The sequence below is a fragment of the Haematobia irritans genome, chromosome 3 (genome assembly GCF_050003625.1).
Source record: "Haematobia irritans isolate KBUSLIRL chromosome 3, ASM5000362v1, whole genome shotgun sequence".
Taxonomy (NCBI): Eukaryota; Metazoa; Arthropoda; class Insecta; order Diptera; family Muscidae; genus Haematobia; species Haematobia irritans.
The window spans coordinates 60,706,745-60,721,326 of NC_134399.1; the positions used below are offsets into that span (position 1 = coordinate 60,706,745).

The 14,582-nt window shown below is 36.2% G+C and overlaps 2 protein-coding genes across 3 annotated transcripts in view; both read left to right on the plus strand.

Annotated features, from left to right (window-relative positions):
• The window catches only part of na (sodium leak channel non-selective protein na), a 37,881-nt gene extending 28,809 nt beyond the window's left edge, over nucleotides 1-9,072 (plus strand). For both annotated transcript variants that reach the window (XM_075299662.1, XM_075299663.1), the window contains exons 12-19: nucleotides 1,250-1,549; nucleotides 1,614-1,808; nucleotides 2,052-2,238; nucleotides 5,677-5,853; nucleotides 5,927-6,004; nucleotides 6,080-6,353; nucleotides 6,415-6,577; nucleotides 8,151-9,072. In XM_075299662.1, coding sequence (XP_075155777.1) covers nucleotides 1,250-1,549; nucleotides 1,614-1,808; nucleotides 2,052-2,238; nucleotides 5,677-5,853; nucleotides 5,927-6,004; nucleotides 6,080-6,353; nucleotides 6,415-6,577; nucleotides 8,151-8,882 — 2,106 coding nt within the window. In that variant the 3' untranslated portion in view covers nucleotides 8,883-9,072. The remainder of the gene's footprint in view (nucleotides 1-1,249; nucleotides 1,550-1,613; nucleotides 1,809-2,051; nucleotides 2,239-5,676; nucleotides 5,854-5,926; nucleotides 6,005-6,079; nucleotides 6,354-6,414; nucleotides 6,578-8,150) is intronic.
• Nucleotides 9,073-11,321: 2,249 nt separating this feature from the next.
• The window catches only part of Prp16 (ATP-dependent RNA helicase l(1)G0007), a 110,827-nt gene continuing 107,566 nt past the window's right edge, over nucleotides 11,322-14,582 (plus strand). The window contains exons 1-2 of the mRNA XM_075299186.1: nucleotides 11,322-13,290; nucleotides 13,356-13,549. Coding sequence (XP_075155301.1) covers nucleotides 11,409-13,290; nucleotides 13,356-13,549 — 2,076 coding nt within the window. The 5' untranslated portion in view covers nucleotides 11,322-11,408. The remainder of the gene's footprint in view (nucleotides 13,291-13,355; nucleotides 13,550-14,582) is intronic.

Genomic DNA, 14,582 nt, shown 5'->3' on the forward strand with positions numbered 1-14,582 from the left:
TAATAAACAATTTATTTGAGGAATATTTGAAACATATATTAACAATTTTTAAAAGCGATTAGCTGGTTCAAAATTTGTGTACACAGCCCTGTTTTTTTGTTGTAGACTTAAATAAATTTTTGCTACCGAAAATTTCGCTAGAGGTGCATACCGGCCTTTAGAATGGGGGATGATAATCAAAATAATCAATACCAATATCCACTGAATCTTCGATAGAATAGATAACATCGTATTTCTTATGTATCATGTCTACTTAGATAAAATATTGTTTATGTGAAGATAATGCAGTACTTACATCTCTATCGGAAGTTACGTTTATTTACCGGCGATGGTGTTTTCGCCGGTAAATAAACGTTATTACGTTACGTATTACGTTACGGAGGCCATGGGATCTATCCCAGATTCAGCCGAACGCCGAAATGCTTTGTCAACGATGGTTCTATCCTTTTTGCGGCGGTAATAGAATATTTTTAAGGGCTCGGAAATTCCCCGATGTCAGAGAACATGAAAATTACGGTGGCATCACGAACCGTATTGGATTGCAAATGGATGATCTATGTTTTGTCAGAATAGGCTAGGATCCGTATCATATGAATGCCGAGACATGCCAAACTGGTGATAAGAGCTAGAGAACCAAGCTAAATAAACTTGGTGCTCGAAAAGACCATATAGGTTGCGCGGTCAAGTTGGATGAATGGGCACGGGAGACAAATACGAGTGAAATAGTGCATCAGTTGGAAGCGCGATGAAATTACTATGGGTTGGCGAAAACAAAGAAAAAAAGTAGAGCACTACTGAAAGAGAGTAGGATGATAGTCAGAATGGCTTTGGGAATCACGACGGATACCTAGAGTTGAGAACACATCTGCGCTGAATAGGAGTAGCCGATGATGATCTATGTGGGAAGTGGTTTCAGTACGAGGAGTTTTTGGAGGACTGCCTATAACTATCTCATTCCTATTTGAATACGATCTCAGATTGGCAAAATGGACCTCAACATATTGTAGATTTCGTTGAAAACAACGAGTTCCGCGAAAAATTAAAAGTTTTATGGATAAAAGAAGTTTGAGCGCACTATAAACTGAATACTGGCTTAGTTGTGTGACATACTGGAGTAGTTGTGTGGCAAGAAGTTCATCACCTGGGGTTTCACAATGCAATTAAAAATATAGGAAAACTCAATTTCTTATTATTATTGTTTGCAATCATTTGAATAACTAATCAAATTAATCGTGTATTATCTTTTCAGATACAAGCTGTTTATATTCACATTTACATTTTCTTGGGCTGTATGATTGGTCTCACCTTGTTTGTTGGTGTTGTAATTGCAAACTATTCAGAGAATAAAGGTACGGCGCTATTGACCGTTGATCAGAGACGTTGGTGTGATCTGAAGAAGAGATTGAAAATCGCCCAACCCCTACATCTACCACCTCGTCCGGATGGACGTAAAGTTAGAGCCTTTGCCTACGATGTTACGCAGCATATATATTTTAAGCGTTTTATAGCAGCCATTGTATTGATAAACAGTGCTTTATTGTCGATAACGGTATGTATGAAAAAAATCAACCAATTGAAAGTTTATCGCCAATTTTTTCTTCAACTGATTTCAGTGGATCAAAGGGGAGAGTATAACAGAGATTTGCATCTTGTTAAGTGTCACATTAACATTTGTTTTCGTCGTTGAGGTGGTTATGAAAATTATTGCCTTTACACCACGTGGTTATTGGCAATCGAGACGCAATCGCTACGATTTATTGGTCACTGTTTCTGGAGTGGTTTGGATATTTCTACAAACCATATTAAGGGTAATTTAAACGTAAAGCCCGGTATGCACTTCTAGCGAAATTTTCGCTACCCTTAAGTAATGCATAACTATATTGGTAAACGAAAATTCCGTGCGGAGTTGTTATTGATTGTTTACATTTAACTGCCATAAGATATACATAGCAAAACTGTATTATTGACATGCAACAGGAATTTTCGTTAGAGCTGCATACCGAGCTTAAGAATTGAATATTTGGAATATAAATGTGTTATATTCTTTTCAGAATGACTTATCATATTTTTTCGGATTTATGGTCGTTATATTGAGATTTTTCACCATAACCGGCAAACACACCACGCTAAAAATGTTGATGTTGACTGTAGGTGTATCGGTGTGTAAATCATTTTTCATTATATTCGGCATGTTTTTGTTGGTGTTCTTTTATGCTTTGGCTGGAACAATATTATTTGGTGAGTTTATGTAAAACAAAAACATAATTACTTAGATTCGTAATCATATAAATGCTTGTCGATAACTTTGTTTTAAATTTATCTTCTGGAAATCAACCAACCACCGTGTTTCAATAAATACCAAAGCACTTTTCTCTGCTGTGGATAAATCACACGATAATTTTAGCGACATTTCTGAGTATTACAGTCTTGGGAAAATTTTATAAATCCCGATTTACACATCCAATGTTGCTAACTATTGGGGGCTAAAAATAGCTAGATCAAACGAAACTAATAGCAGAAAATAGCTAAATTAATTAAATATGTATAGCTAAATAAAATTTATTTAACTAGTGCAATAACATTAACAATTTCAAGCAAGTAATACGATGATATCTAATTTGACAAACAATCTAATTGTTAAATAATAAGTTTGAATATGTAATATATTAGAAGACATTGCTCGGTCAAGCTAGAAAAAATTACCTTATCGATAAAAAAATGGCAGTCGGTTATCTCAGGGTCAGGGCCATAGAATGAAGCCGACCCATTTTTGTCGGCGGCGGCTGACACTAAAGTTTTACCTCTGGCTGCTTGACGGCTAAGCCGATATAAATTTGTCCATTCGGCGGCGCACAATCATCCATTATAAAATCAATTTGAAGTTATTCGAATGGTAATGAGATTAGTTGTACAACCAATCTTACAATCAAATTTACATTTACACGCTCACAAAAAATCGCTTCTGTAACATATACTCCCAAACATATTTTGCTTCAAGCATATACATTTTTGGGTATTGCCCAAACATTTATATGTTTGATCTCTTCCAATATATAATATGTTTGAAAGCATATTGGTCTAAACAATATATGTTTGGGTAGTCTAAGTTCCAAACATTTTGTATTTTTGCATCCAAATTCAATAATGTTGTCTTCCAAAAAACAATACGTTATTATGTGAACATATAATATGTTTGGAAGCATTTTGCACCCAAAAATATTATATGCTTACAAAAAAATTCTCCCAAACAATATTGTGCTCAAAATTTTATTTATTTATTTATATATTTACAATCATAATGAATTATGAAAATAAACAGGTAATATAGGTACTAACAACATAGGTTTTCGACCTGAATGCTCAAAATTTTGTTTCTGCCCAATTGTATATTCCCCCACATCTTTCTCACTTCCACGAGATTTTTTAGTTCTTAGCACCGTTTTCTGTAATACAAACATTGTAGAAGAAATTATTCAATTGTATGATTTTTTATTTATTTTAATTTTACCTTTTGCCGGACGGGGATTCGAACAGCGGACCACACAGTTTGTAAGGATCAAGGAAGTAGCTGATCAATTGCCCAAGGAAAAATAAAATGTTAATTTTGTAATAACAAGCAACAACCACCAACTTAATTCAATATCGCTCCCTGTTAAATAGCGCTCCAAGCTACTAAACACATATATGTTTATAGGCTATTTCTAAATTAATATATGTTTGCATCCAAGCATATTATATTTACAAACATTTTATATCCCAAACATAATATGTTCCAACATATTAACATATATGTCCCAAACATGTTATGCTAGTTTATGAACATTTATATGCTTGCACTCAAAAATATTGTGTTTAAAAATTTGTGTTCCAAACATATAATGTTTATAGCCAAACATATGAAAAACAGTCTTTTTCATCTGTGTAGTTAAACTTTTCTGAGCTAAATATTTGCAAAAATGTCATAGCAGTTTGAAGTTGAGTGATTGTGGATGGAAGGTTCAACATTTTGGCAAAAATACTACAATTATTATTATATTTTTCTGATTTAAATAGATATTTTTGATTAATTGGCGGCTTAATTTGAGTCGAGATGAGTCGACATATTCGGCGGCGGCGTCGACTGGCAAAAAATGGTCGGCGGCGACTGAAATCAGCGGCGCGACTAGGCGGCTTCATTCTCTGGTCAGGGCCTGTTCGAAACCGAAACTGTTTACTATTGTGAGAAAAAATGTGTGTCTTATCATACTTGTCTCTTATCATTGAGTGCTACCCGTTTCTATGTGTTGCTCAATGGAAGGCGACCTTTTTTTTACTTGCGAACGGGCTGTCACATTACGTGCGGAACCATTTAGAGAAGACTTGAAATAATCAGAAATGTCAACAGTCGAAACTAGAATAAAATCCATTGCCCCTGGTGTGCAAAGCGAGTATGCTAATCATTGCTCCACCATATTTTAACTTTTTTTCGCCATGTTCACTTGGCTAAGTACTCGTTCGATTCCTTTATTTGGCAAACAGAGAACTCTTATAGTGGATTCAGTTAATAAAATAAAAGTACTGGCAGAGTCATTGTACTTTATTACTTCTGACCAATTTTTATACCCTTGACCATTGGATGGGGGTTATAGATACTAATTTTGTCATCCCGTTTCTAACACACCGAAATATAGGTCTCAGAGCCATAAAGTATTGTGGGCCGTGGTGAAATTATCAGTCGATCCAGCGATTTCCGTCCGCATCTAGAAAAACTTGATGAAGGTAGGATGGTACTGCAAATGGGTCATATTGGACCACTTTTAGGTATAACCTCCGATCCCCAGATTTGGTTTGTTGAGTCTCTTGGTCCGATCCGGTTAAAATTTCGTACGTTAAGTTAGTATATGCCCTCTAATAACGATGCAAATATAAACCGATCCTCAGATTTGGCTTCGGGAACCTCTGGAAGGGACAAATTTCATCCGATCCGTTTGAAATTTGGGACGCGATGTTAATACACACGCTTTAACAAACATGAAAACATTGGTTCTTATCGGTCTATGGTTATATAGACCACATAAATAAAGTCAGTTTCGGTAGAAATTTAATTAAATCCGATTAATATGCGAAATTTTTGAAAACCTATCACGAACCTTAAAAAAATGCTTGCTGAAATCCGATACATGGTTGCGACAAACATGATACATGTTCAAAACTAACATTTTTCTCTTGAAACATATTTGAAGTGATTCTTTCTTGGGGCGTAGATAGCGAAAAAAGGTACCATATTATATTATCTGCATATACCATATTCCCTGATCTTGTCATGTAATGGGTGATTTTTTAAGACCTATAAGACATGTTTTCTAAAAAACACACACACACAAAATCCAGAAAATTGAATAAAACCTTTATTTGAAACGATAGTAGGGACCATGTTTGAAAATTATATCATGGAAATGTTGACCGCCAAACCAGTGTTGACAAAAAGATAATAACTTAAAAATAACCCTTTATTTCGTTAGAAGCGCATATTGGGATTTATTGCCAAGTCGGATTGGTATTAAACGCCATGTATGAAATCACTTTGAGAGAGTAGGCAAATCATTGCTAAAATATTTTTATTTTTTAGGCCGGAGCTTGTATGGAACAATTTCACCATTCGGCACTATTCTATTAATTAACTGTCTTTAATTACAGGTACTGTTAAGTATGGAGAAGGTATTGGACGAAGGGCTAATTTTGGTTCTCCTGTAACGGGAGTTGCTATGCTATTTCGTATTGTAACAGGCGAAGATTGGAATAAAATTATGCATGATTGTATGGTCCAGCCTCCGTACTGTACACCAGGGAAAAATTACTGGGAAACTGATTGTGGTAAGTCTTGTGCTTGATGATTTTTTAAATTTGCGTATTTTTTAATATCTAACTATTCTATTTTCGAAATCAGGTAATTTTACAGCCAGCCTTATTTACTTTTGCACCTTCTATGTAATAATCACTTATATAGTGCTGAACTTACTTGTGGGTTAGTTTTATCAGTTCACAATTTGGGTTAGAATTGTGATGCCAATTGATTTAATCCATATTTTTATTTTTGCAGCTATTATCATGGAGAACTTTTCTTTATTCTACTCAAATGAAGAAGATGCATTACTATCATATGCTGACATTCGGAACTTTCAAAACACTTGGAATATTGTGGATATTCATCAGCGTGGAGTGATACCAGTGCGTAGAGTGAAATTCATTTTACGTCTGTTAAAAGGGCGTTTAGAGTGCGATCCCCAAAAGGATCGTTTGCTCTTCAAATACATGTGCTATGAACTGGATAAGTTACACAATGGTGAAGATGTTACCTTCCACGATGTCATCAAGTAAGTAACGAATATGTCATATATTTTTATTTTAGTATTTTTTATATATTTTGTATTGCAGCATGTTATCATATCGTTCGGTAGATATCCGAAAAGCCTTACAACTAGAGGAGTTACTAGCTCGAGAAGAGTTTGAATACTTAGTGGAAGAGGAAGTTGCCAAAATGACCATTAGAAATTGGCTGGAAGGTTGCCTTAAAAAGATAAGAGCCCAAAATGCTTACGTATGTAAAATTATATATTTTATCGACTTTTGCTAAATTTTGATGGTAGTGCATTAGTATATTGGAACCATAAGAAATGCATGTCGATTAACCCTTTCACTACCGATGTCCACTTAGAAGGACATTCGAAAAAGACACCAAATTCTATGTTACCACTTAGTTTCGATTAATTTCTCGATGTTATTTTAAAGTAGGCTTAAAGACTTTAATCTAAATAAGCTATAAATATTTTCCATATTGGTGAGCACTAAAATACATTTTTATAAACTTCTTTAACAATATACGAAAAATACGAAAATTTGAGACAATTTGTCTACTGTATGTTTCTAGTAAATGGACATTTATACAAAAACATTTTGCTCCCATAAGAAATGTATTGCAGAGCTGTAATGCGCTTTGCAGACTACAATGCGCTTTACAGACTATCAGTTATTCCGGACGGAATGTCGATGTTTGTAAGGAATCTTACAGTGTGTCCCATCGATACGACTTGTCGGCGATGACTAAATAATCGGTAAATGTGTTATCGATCCCATAAAGGTTAGGTTAGGTTAGGTTATGTGGCAGCCCGATGTATCAGGCTCACTTAGACTATTCAGTCCATTGTGATACCACAGTGGTGAACTTCTCTATTATCACTGAGTGCTGCCCGATTCCATGTTAAGCTCAATGACAAGGGACCTCCTTTTTATAGCCGAGTCCGAACGGCGTTCCACATTGCAGTGAAACCACTTAGAGAAGCTTTGAAACCCTCAGAAATGTCACCAGCATTACTGAGGTGGGATAATCCACCGTTGAAAAACTTTTTGGTGTTCGGTCGTAGCAGGAGTCGAACCCACGACCTTGTGTATGCAAGGCGGACATGCTAACCATGGCACCACGGTGGCTCCAGTATCGATTATGCCTTCGTACTTAACTTATAATATGGCCATTATATGGGATATGTTTGACACGAGTTCTGTCGTCCGGAATAACTAATAATCTGTAAAGTGCATTAGTTTATCCGGACGACAGTGGTCGCGTCGAACATATCCCATATATTGGCCATATTATAAGTTAAGTCCGAAGGCATAATCGATACTGCTGCATGTTTATGGTGTCGATAACACATTTACCGATTATTTAGTCATCAACGAATTGTCGTATCGATTGGACACACTGTAAGATTCTTTACAAACACAGACATTCCGTCCGGAAAAACTTATAATCTGTAAGACTCATAATTGGCATGCAAGAGCTGCATACCGGGCTTCATAAGAAAACATCTATATACATATGCGTCACCGATCTCATTTATGTAGTCATCAACGAATTGTCGTACCGATTGGACACATTGTAAGATTCTTTGCAAACGCAGACATTCCGTTTGTAAAGAATATATAGTCTGTAAAACGCATTATAAGCTGATTGTCAGACATTTTGTACGAATAAAGGTATTTTGGGAACGACGCATTACTTCCATAAGCAATATATGAAAAACTTTATTATTGACATGATAATGAAATTTCCGCTAGATTTGCATGCTGACCGTTACAAAGAATATGTAAACGATTTCTTATATTTTATTTTTTAGAAACAACAAAATTCTCTAATAGCTGGACTTCGTGCTACCAACGAACCCATGATGCGTCCAAGTGTACAGGAAGACAAGACTCCTACTGGTCTGGGAGATAAGTCAGCAATAGCAACAATAAGTGGTTCCGTAGCAGCTGCTACTTGTCCTCCTACTAGTGATGCTTTCTCGCCCACCTTTAGTTCTACAGAAAATGAGGAAAAAGATCTTAGTACGAGCGCCATGGCTTCAACACCGGGAGCAGCAGAAACTGCCACCGTTCAGGCTACACAACGTGTCATAGCAGCCACAAAACGTGGATATGCTTTGAATCGATCCGATTCCACTGGAAGTTCAGCAGGCCGTAAATTTCTCGCTCCAACATCCTCAGATCCTCAACAGCGTTCAACTCTGAGCGACAAGGAACGCTTGCACATTGCAAATCAACAGAAAAAGAAAAATTCGATGACAACAAGTACACTTCCCGTGGTGCCAGCTCCGGTTATTTCTGGGCCAGGTCACAAGAAAAACAGTTTCTTTGCCGCCGATATAAGCCAGTTTCACTATCCAATGCTTAATCATTTCGATCATGGACATATTCCAGCACTAGGTAGTCCATCAGGATTAATGCCACACATTATTCCTGGTACAAAACTGCTTCCATTTAATAATCAGGCCAATGCAGTGTATGAAGTTCATGATTGGTGGCAGGAACAGGTTCTTTGCACCCAGAACAGCGATGATGAAATATAGTATTGATTACATGCCAAATAGTATTAATGGAAATAGTATTTATATATGAATATATTTTTATAATGCAGTATAGTGTTAGTCCTATGGAAAAAGGTACACACATATTTTAGCTTATCTATAAGAATCCTGTAAAATTGTTATATTGGTGTTAGATTTTAGATAATAAAGAAAATATAGTTGTTAAAAAATATATTACAGATATCGATATATTATGCTCGTGATAGCTAAAACAGACAAGCAGTTGTCGTCTTGCTGATTTTGTAATTCTATGCCTTCCGCTAATATTTTCTGAATATCATTAATTTTCATGAAAATTCAATGCTGGGAAACATCTTTTTTTACATATGTCATAAGAATTGCCTAAATGAGCCTAAAATGTTGGGCTGCCATCATACCGTATAATTTATTCCTAACCTTCACCTTTATTCCTGATGTCGTCATCGAGGTCGCTTTTCGTCTGTAGTCTGTAATTGGTATTCTGTTGCCGATTTATTTTGCTATCGACAAAAAGTTACGCGACGTTTTTCGTCGTCAATAGCTTCACTTTTTGTCGGCGTTGTATTTGACAGTGACGAATTTAGACAATTTAAGCCTGGTACACAGCTCAAGGAAAATTTTCGTATGCGTACCGATAACACAGTTTTACAATGTATTTCTTACTAGAGTAAAATGTAAACAATCGGTAATAACCCAGCAAAAATATATTTCAGCAGTAAGAGTTTAGTTGCCCTTTTTGGGATACAATAAAGTAAGCAGTGCATCCACACTGTATGTGTCGGTAGCAATAAAGTAAACGAGTAGTCAATCTAGTTTATGATCATTCGTTTACGTTATTGCAACAAATGCATGTTTTTCTTCATACCAACAATGCTATAACATATGCAACCCCAGATTGTATAACAATTCAGAGTAATTCTACTAAATCGAGCATCTTTTTCACATGCATAGACTGCCACTACTGGCGCGTAATAGATGTTTTAAAGTCAGTGCTTCAAAGTAGCAAATATATCAGCGCTATGTAGGGTTTCCATATGGATAATTTCCAAAAGATAACTTTCGCTATAAAAAAAGAGAACATATTAACTAAAAAAGAGTTTACAATAAAAAAAATCTTTATTAAATAATGAATAATTTTATTGATGTTAAAATTAAAATAATAATAGTTTCTAATGATAGAAACAACGAAATAAAAATATAATACAACAATAAAAAACAAAAAGAATCACATTTTCTTAAAAAATAAACAAAATAAATTCAAAAATACGCTGTCAAAAATAAAACACACATGTTCCTATGATCTCGCCCACAATTGACGACGACAACGTATTGGCGTATTTACGTCGTACGTTCAATTACATATATTTCTAATTTTTACGCCGTACGTCGAAACGTCGCAATTGTGTTCCGGCCTTTAATTTGTCAACAGATTTAACCCAGTAAACAATTAGTGGCGATCAATTGTGGCGAGTTCCTACTAAATAAATAAAATTCCATCAATCTAGGATTTTTTTTTTGAAATAGAGTACATAAAGAGCACTGTTGGACATAAAAATACGCACCAAAAAAAGAGAGTGAACAAAAAGATACGAACACAAAAAGAGAACATGTTCTCTTTAAAAGAGATGTAATGGACAGCCTAGCGCTATGTAAAAGCTGCTCTAAATCGGAACATCGCCCATAAAAATCAGCGCTGATTAGGTTGTTTGGTAAGCAACTTCTTCATTAAGGCCGGTATGCACCTCTAACAAAATTTCCGCTAACCATAAGAAATACATTGCTATATTTGCTAACGAAAATTCGGTGAGACATTGTTATCGATTTTTTAATTTTGCTCCCATAAGAAATACATATAAAGATTGTGTTATAGGCACATAAACGAAATTTGCGTTCCAGGCTTAAACCCAGTATGTAGCTCTTGTGAAAATTCCTGTCGCATGATTCAATTTTCCGCCAGAGATGCATAACAGGCTTAATGGAAACTTGGCGCGAGCTTTTACCCCCCAATCTGCTAGTTGTACGCTCTCTTGTTGTTTTTATCACGTTTATCTAATTCATGGTATGTGTCTATACCGGAAATTTCGATTGGATGCTAATAAGGAAGTTCTGCCATGTATTTCCGGTATACAGCTTTTGCGAAAATGCCTTTTTTGGTATATGTAAAGCTGAGTGCTAATTTCGGTTGTTTGTTTTCCCCCATAAGAACAGCGTTATCGGCACATACTGTGAATTTTTCGCAAACTCTACCAACCGATTTCGAGTACATGCCGATAATATAGTTCTTACACGTATTTCAACCTAAAAAAACGACTTAAAATATGTTTTCAATACTCTGAATCACCTTCTGGAATCTATCTGTTTTATATCAGCATGTGTTACCCTGTTATTTTACCTTCACGCAACAGAAGACCAACAAAAACAATGTTATTATTGTGTGATTATTGCAATAGTTTATTCAATTTGCCGGTGTGAACGTTTCGAGTAACTATTTTACTCCAAAAAAAAGGTTTGCAATAATTTGGAGTAGTTATGGCTGATGACGACGAATCTGGCATTCACCGGCTGGAAGGTACGAGTGGCACTGGAGGCGGTCTTATTATTAAAAAAGCAAAATCTGATGAAGGCAATAAATTTAAAGTTCCCAAACCTTCGATTTTGGGATTGGATAAATTGGCGGCACAAAAACGGAAAGAACGTGAAGATAAGGAGCGTCTCATCTCATTCAGAGATAATGAGCATGATGATGATGACAAAGGGAGTGGTAACAGAACGCCTTCAACTCCTAGCAATGTGAGTGAGTTTGCTTTTAAGAAGCCAGATACGCAAAGTTTTCAAAAAGTCAGTCGTCAGCTGAGAGCTCATAAAGATGAAACGCCATCCCATACCGGAGGAGTGTCGGAAGAAGCACGAGAACGCCTGAGAGAACATATCAAAAGAGATAAAAACAAAGGAGGAGTCCACTATTCGTCTAAAGAACACAGGGATGATCGAGATCGAAGCAGGTCCTCCTCATCTAGAGATAAATACCGTGAAAGAGATCGCGATCGTCATAGAGATAGAGACCGCGATCGTGATAGAAGTCGTGAAAGAAGACGGGATAGGGACCGCGATCGTGATCGCGACAGAGACCATAGTTCTCGAAGTGTAAATACACCACGATTTAAAGATGAACCCAAAACGCCGTCTGGAGTATCAGTGTCCGGTAGTGCATGGGACGATGATGAGCAAGGTGAACGTTCGTATCGGAAATCATCTTGGGACTTCCCTACACCAAAGTCTTATGCCAGCTCTGAGAAGGGCGATTGGTCAGAACGTAGTAACAGCAGTGGTTTTGTATCCCACTCTTCCTCTAGTTCCCGCAGCCGATCGCGCAGGGATCAACAACGCGAGGATGATACAACCCGACCGACACCTTCCCATAAATATAATCAATGGGCCCATGATCGCAAACGTTCTGGAGCTACGCCGTCCACAAGTCGTAGTACGCGCCAACCGTGGGGTCAAAATGAAGAAGACCGCGACATGTGGGAAGAAGAACAACGACGTCTTGATCGTGAATGGTACAATATTGACGAAGGTTACGACGATGATCACAATCCGTTTGGATCAGCTAATGCCGAATACTTTAAGAAGCGCGAAGAAATGCTCGAGCAAAAGCGTACCAAACGTATTAGTGCCCAACAACGACAAAACAACAAGGACAATGAATTGTGGGAACGGAATCGAATGTTGACATCGGGTGTGGTTATGTCTATCAATGTCAATGATGATTTCGACGAAGAAGCTTTGGAACGTGTTCATCTTTTAGTTCATCACATTATACCACCATTTCTAGATGGACGTATTGTTTTCACTAAACAACCCGAACCGGTTATACCAGTAAAAGATCCCACATCAGACATGGCCCTATTGGCACGCAAAGGTAGCGCTTTAGTACGCGTCTATCGTGAACAAAAAGAAAGACGCAAGGCTCAAAAAAAGCATTGGGAATTGGGTGGCACTAAACTTGGTAATATAATGGGCATTGAGAAAAAGGCAGACGAAGAAGATGCCAAGTATGACAAAGATACTGATACGGCCGACTATAGAAAAGATCAAAAGTTCGCCGATCACATGCGTGATCAAGATAGCTCTACGGGAACGAGTGATTTCTCCCGTAAAAAATCCATATCTGAGCAGAGGCGTTTCTTGCCTGTATTTGCGGCCCGTCAAGAACTTTTAAACATCATACGAGAGAATTCGGTCATCATAATAGTCGGTGAAACTGGCAGTGGAAAAACTACCCAATTAACTCAGTATCTCCATGAGGATGGCTATAGTAATTTTGGTATGATTGGTTGTACTCAACCACGTCGTGTTGCTGCTATGTCAGTGGCTAAACGTGTCTCCGATGAAATGGGTACAAAATTAGGTAAGTATAGCATTGATATATTTTTAAAGTCGCACAAAGTTATAGTTGCTTTTTTCGCATTGTAGGAGAAGAAGTAGGTTATGCTATTCGTTTTGAGGATTGTACATCTGAGAAAACTGTCATAAAATACATGACAGATGGTATACTGCTTCGTGAAAGTTTAAGAGATCCAGATTTAGATGGATATTCTGCAATAATTATGGACGAAGCGCATGAACGTTCACTTTCTACTGACGTCTTGTTTGGTTTATTGCGTGAGGTGAGTAACCGATTTTTTATTATTACTTTGCCTATTAGAATAATGAAACAACAATTTTGGACTTGTATTTTTATTTATTAATTTATTATTTAATATATTATAATTACAAATTATAATAAACGTATTTCTAAGGCCACTAGAGGCTATCGGCCTAAATTTGAAATCTTTGTTTCTACTAATCTTCAAATACAAGAATTTGATGTAAAGTTGCCAAGCCAAAAGTATCATATAAAGCCCCCACACTCTAAAGGCCCAGTTTAAATCTGAAATCCATTATATAAATAAAATTTGATATCGTTCTATTATCCCATATAAAGAGAGTAATAAAATGAGTTTGATATGTTAAAATCATAGAAAATCAGGCTATACATATATGTGAAAGATATATATACTAAAATTTGAACCCATAATTTACAACCGAACTTATCTAACTCTAACAGTTTCTTTATATTCCATTTAACAACATTTAATACATATTCTTATGTAGATCGATATCCATATTTTACAATGTTCTAGGCATATAGGATGTATAATTAATGCATGTCATATTGCTGCATTATTTTTTCGTTTTTACAACCTCCATAAAAAGGAGTATATTGGTTTCATAATTTGATGACACAACCTTGTAAACCAATTTTCGGTTATTGTCCATCAAGGAAAATTTTGAATGAAACAATTCGGCTCGTGTAGTCAATGTGTATCATCCAAAATAGGTTGTATAATCTCGCTCCGCAAAGAGATATCTATAGCATCTCTGCAAAAAAATTGGACGTTATTCCACAAACATTTATTTTAAAACGCATCCCGGAATCCCCCATCAAGTTTTTTTCCACTTCGGATGCAGTCCTTTTGGACAAGTCCACAAACATTTCTTTTAAAGCACATCCCGGGATTTCCTATCGATTTTTTAACTTCAGATGCAGTCCTTTTGGACAATTAAATTTCGCAAAAAATTTCGATGCAGTTTTATTATATATATTATACAATTAAATTTCACAAAAAAAGAATAGAAAATCAATAAAAAAGAAAAAAA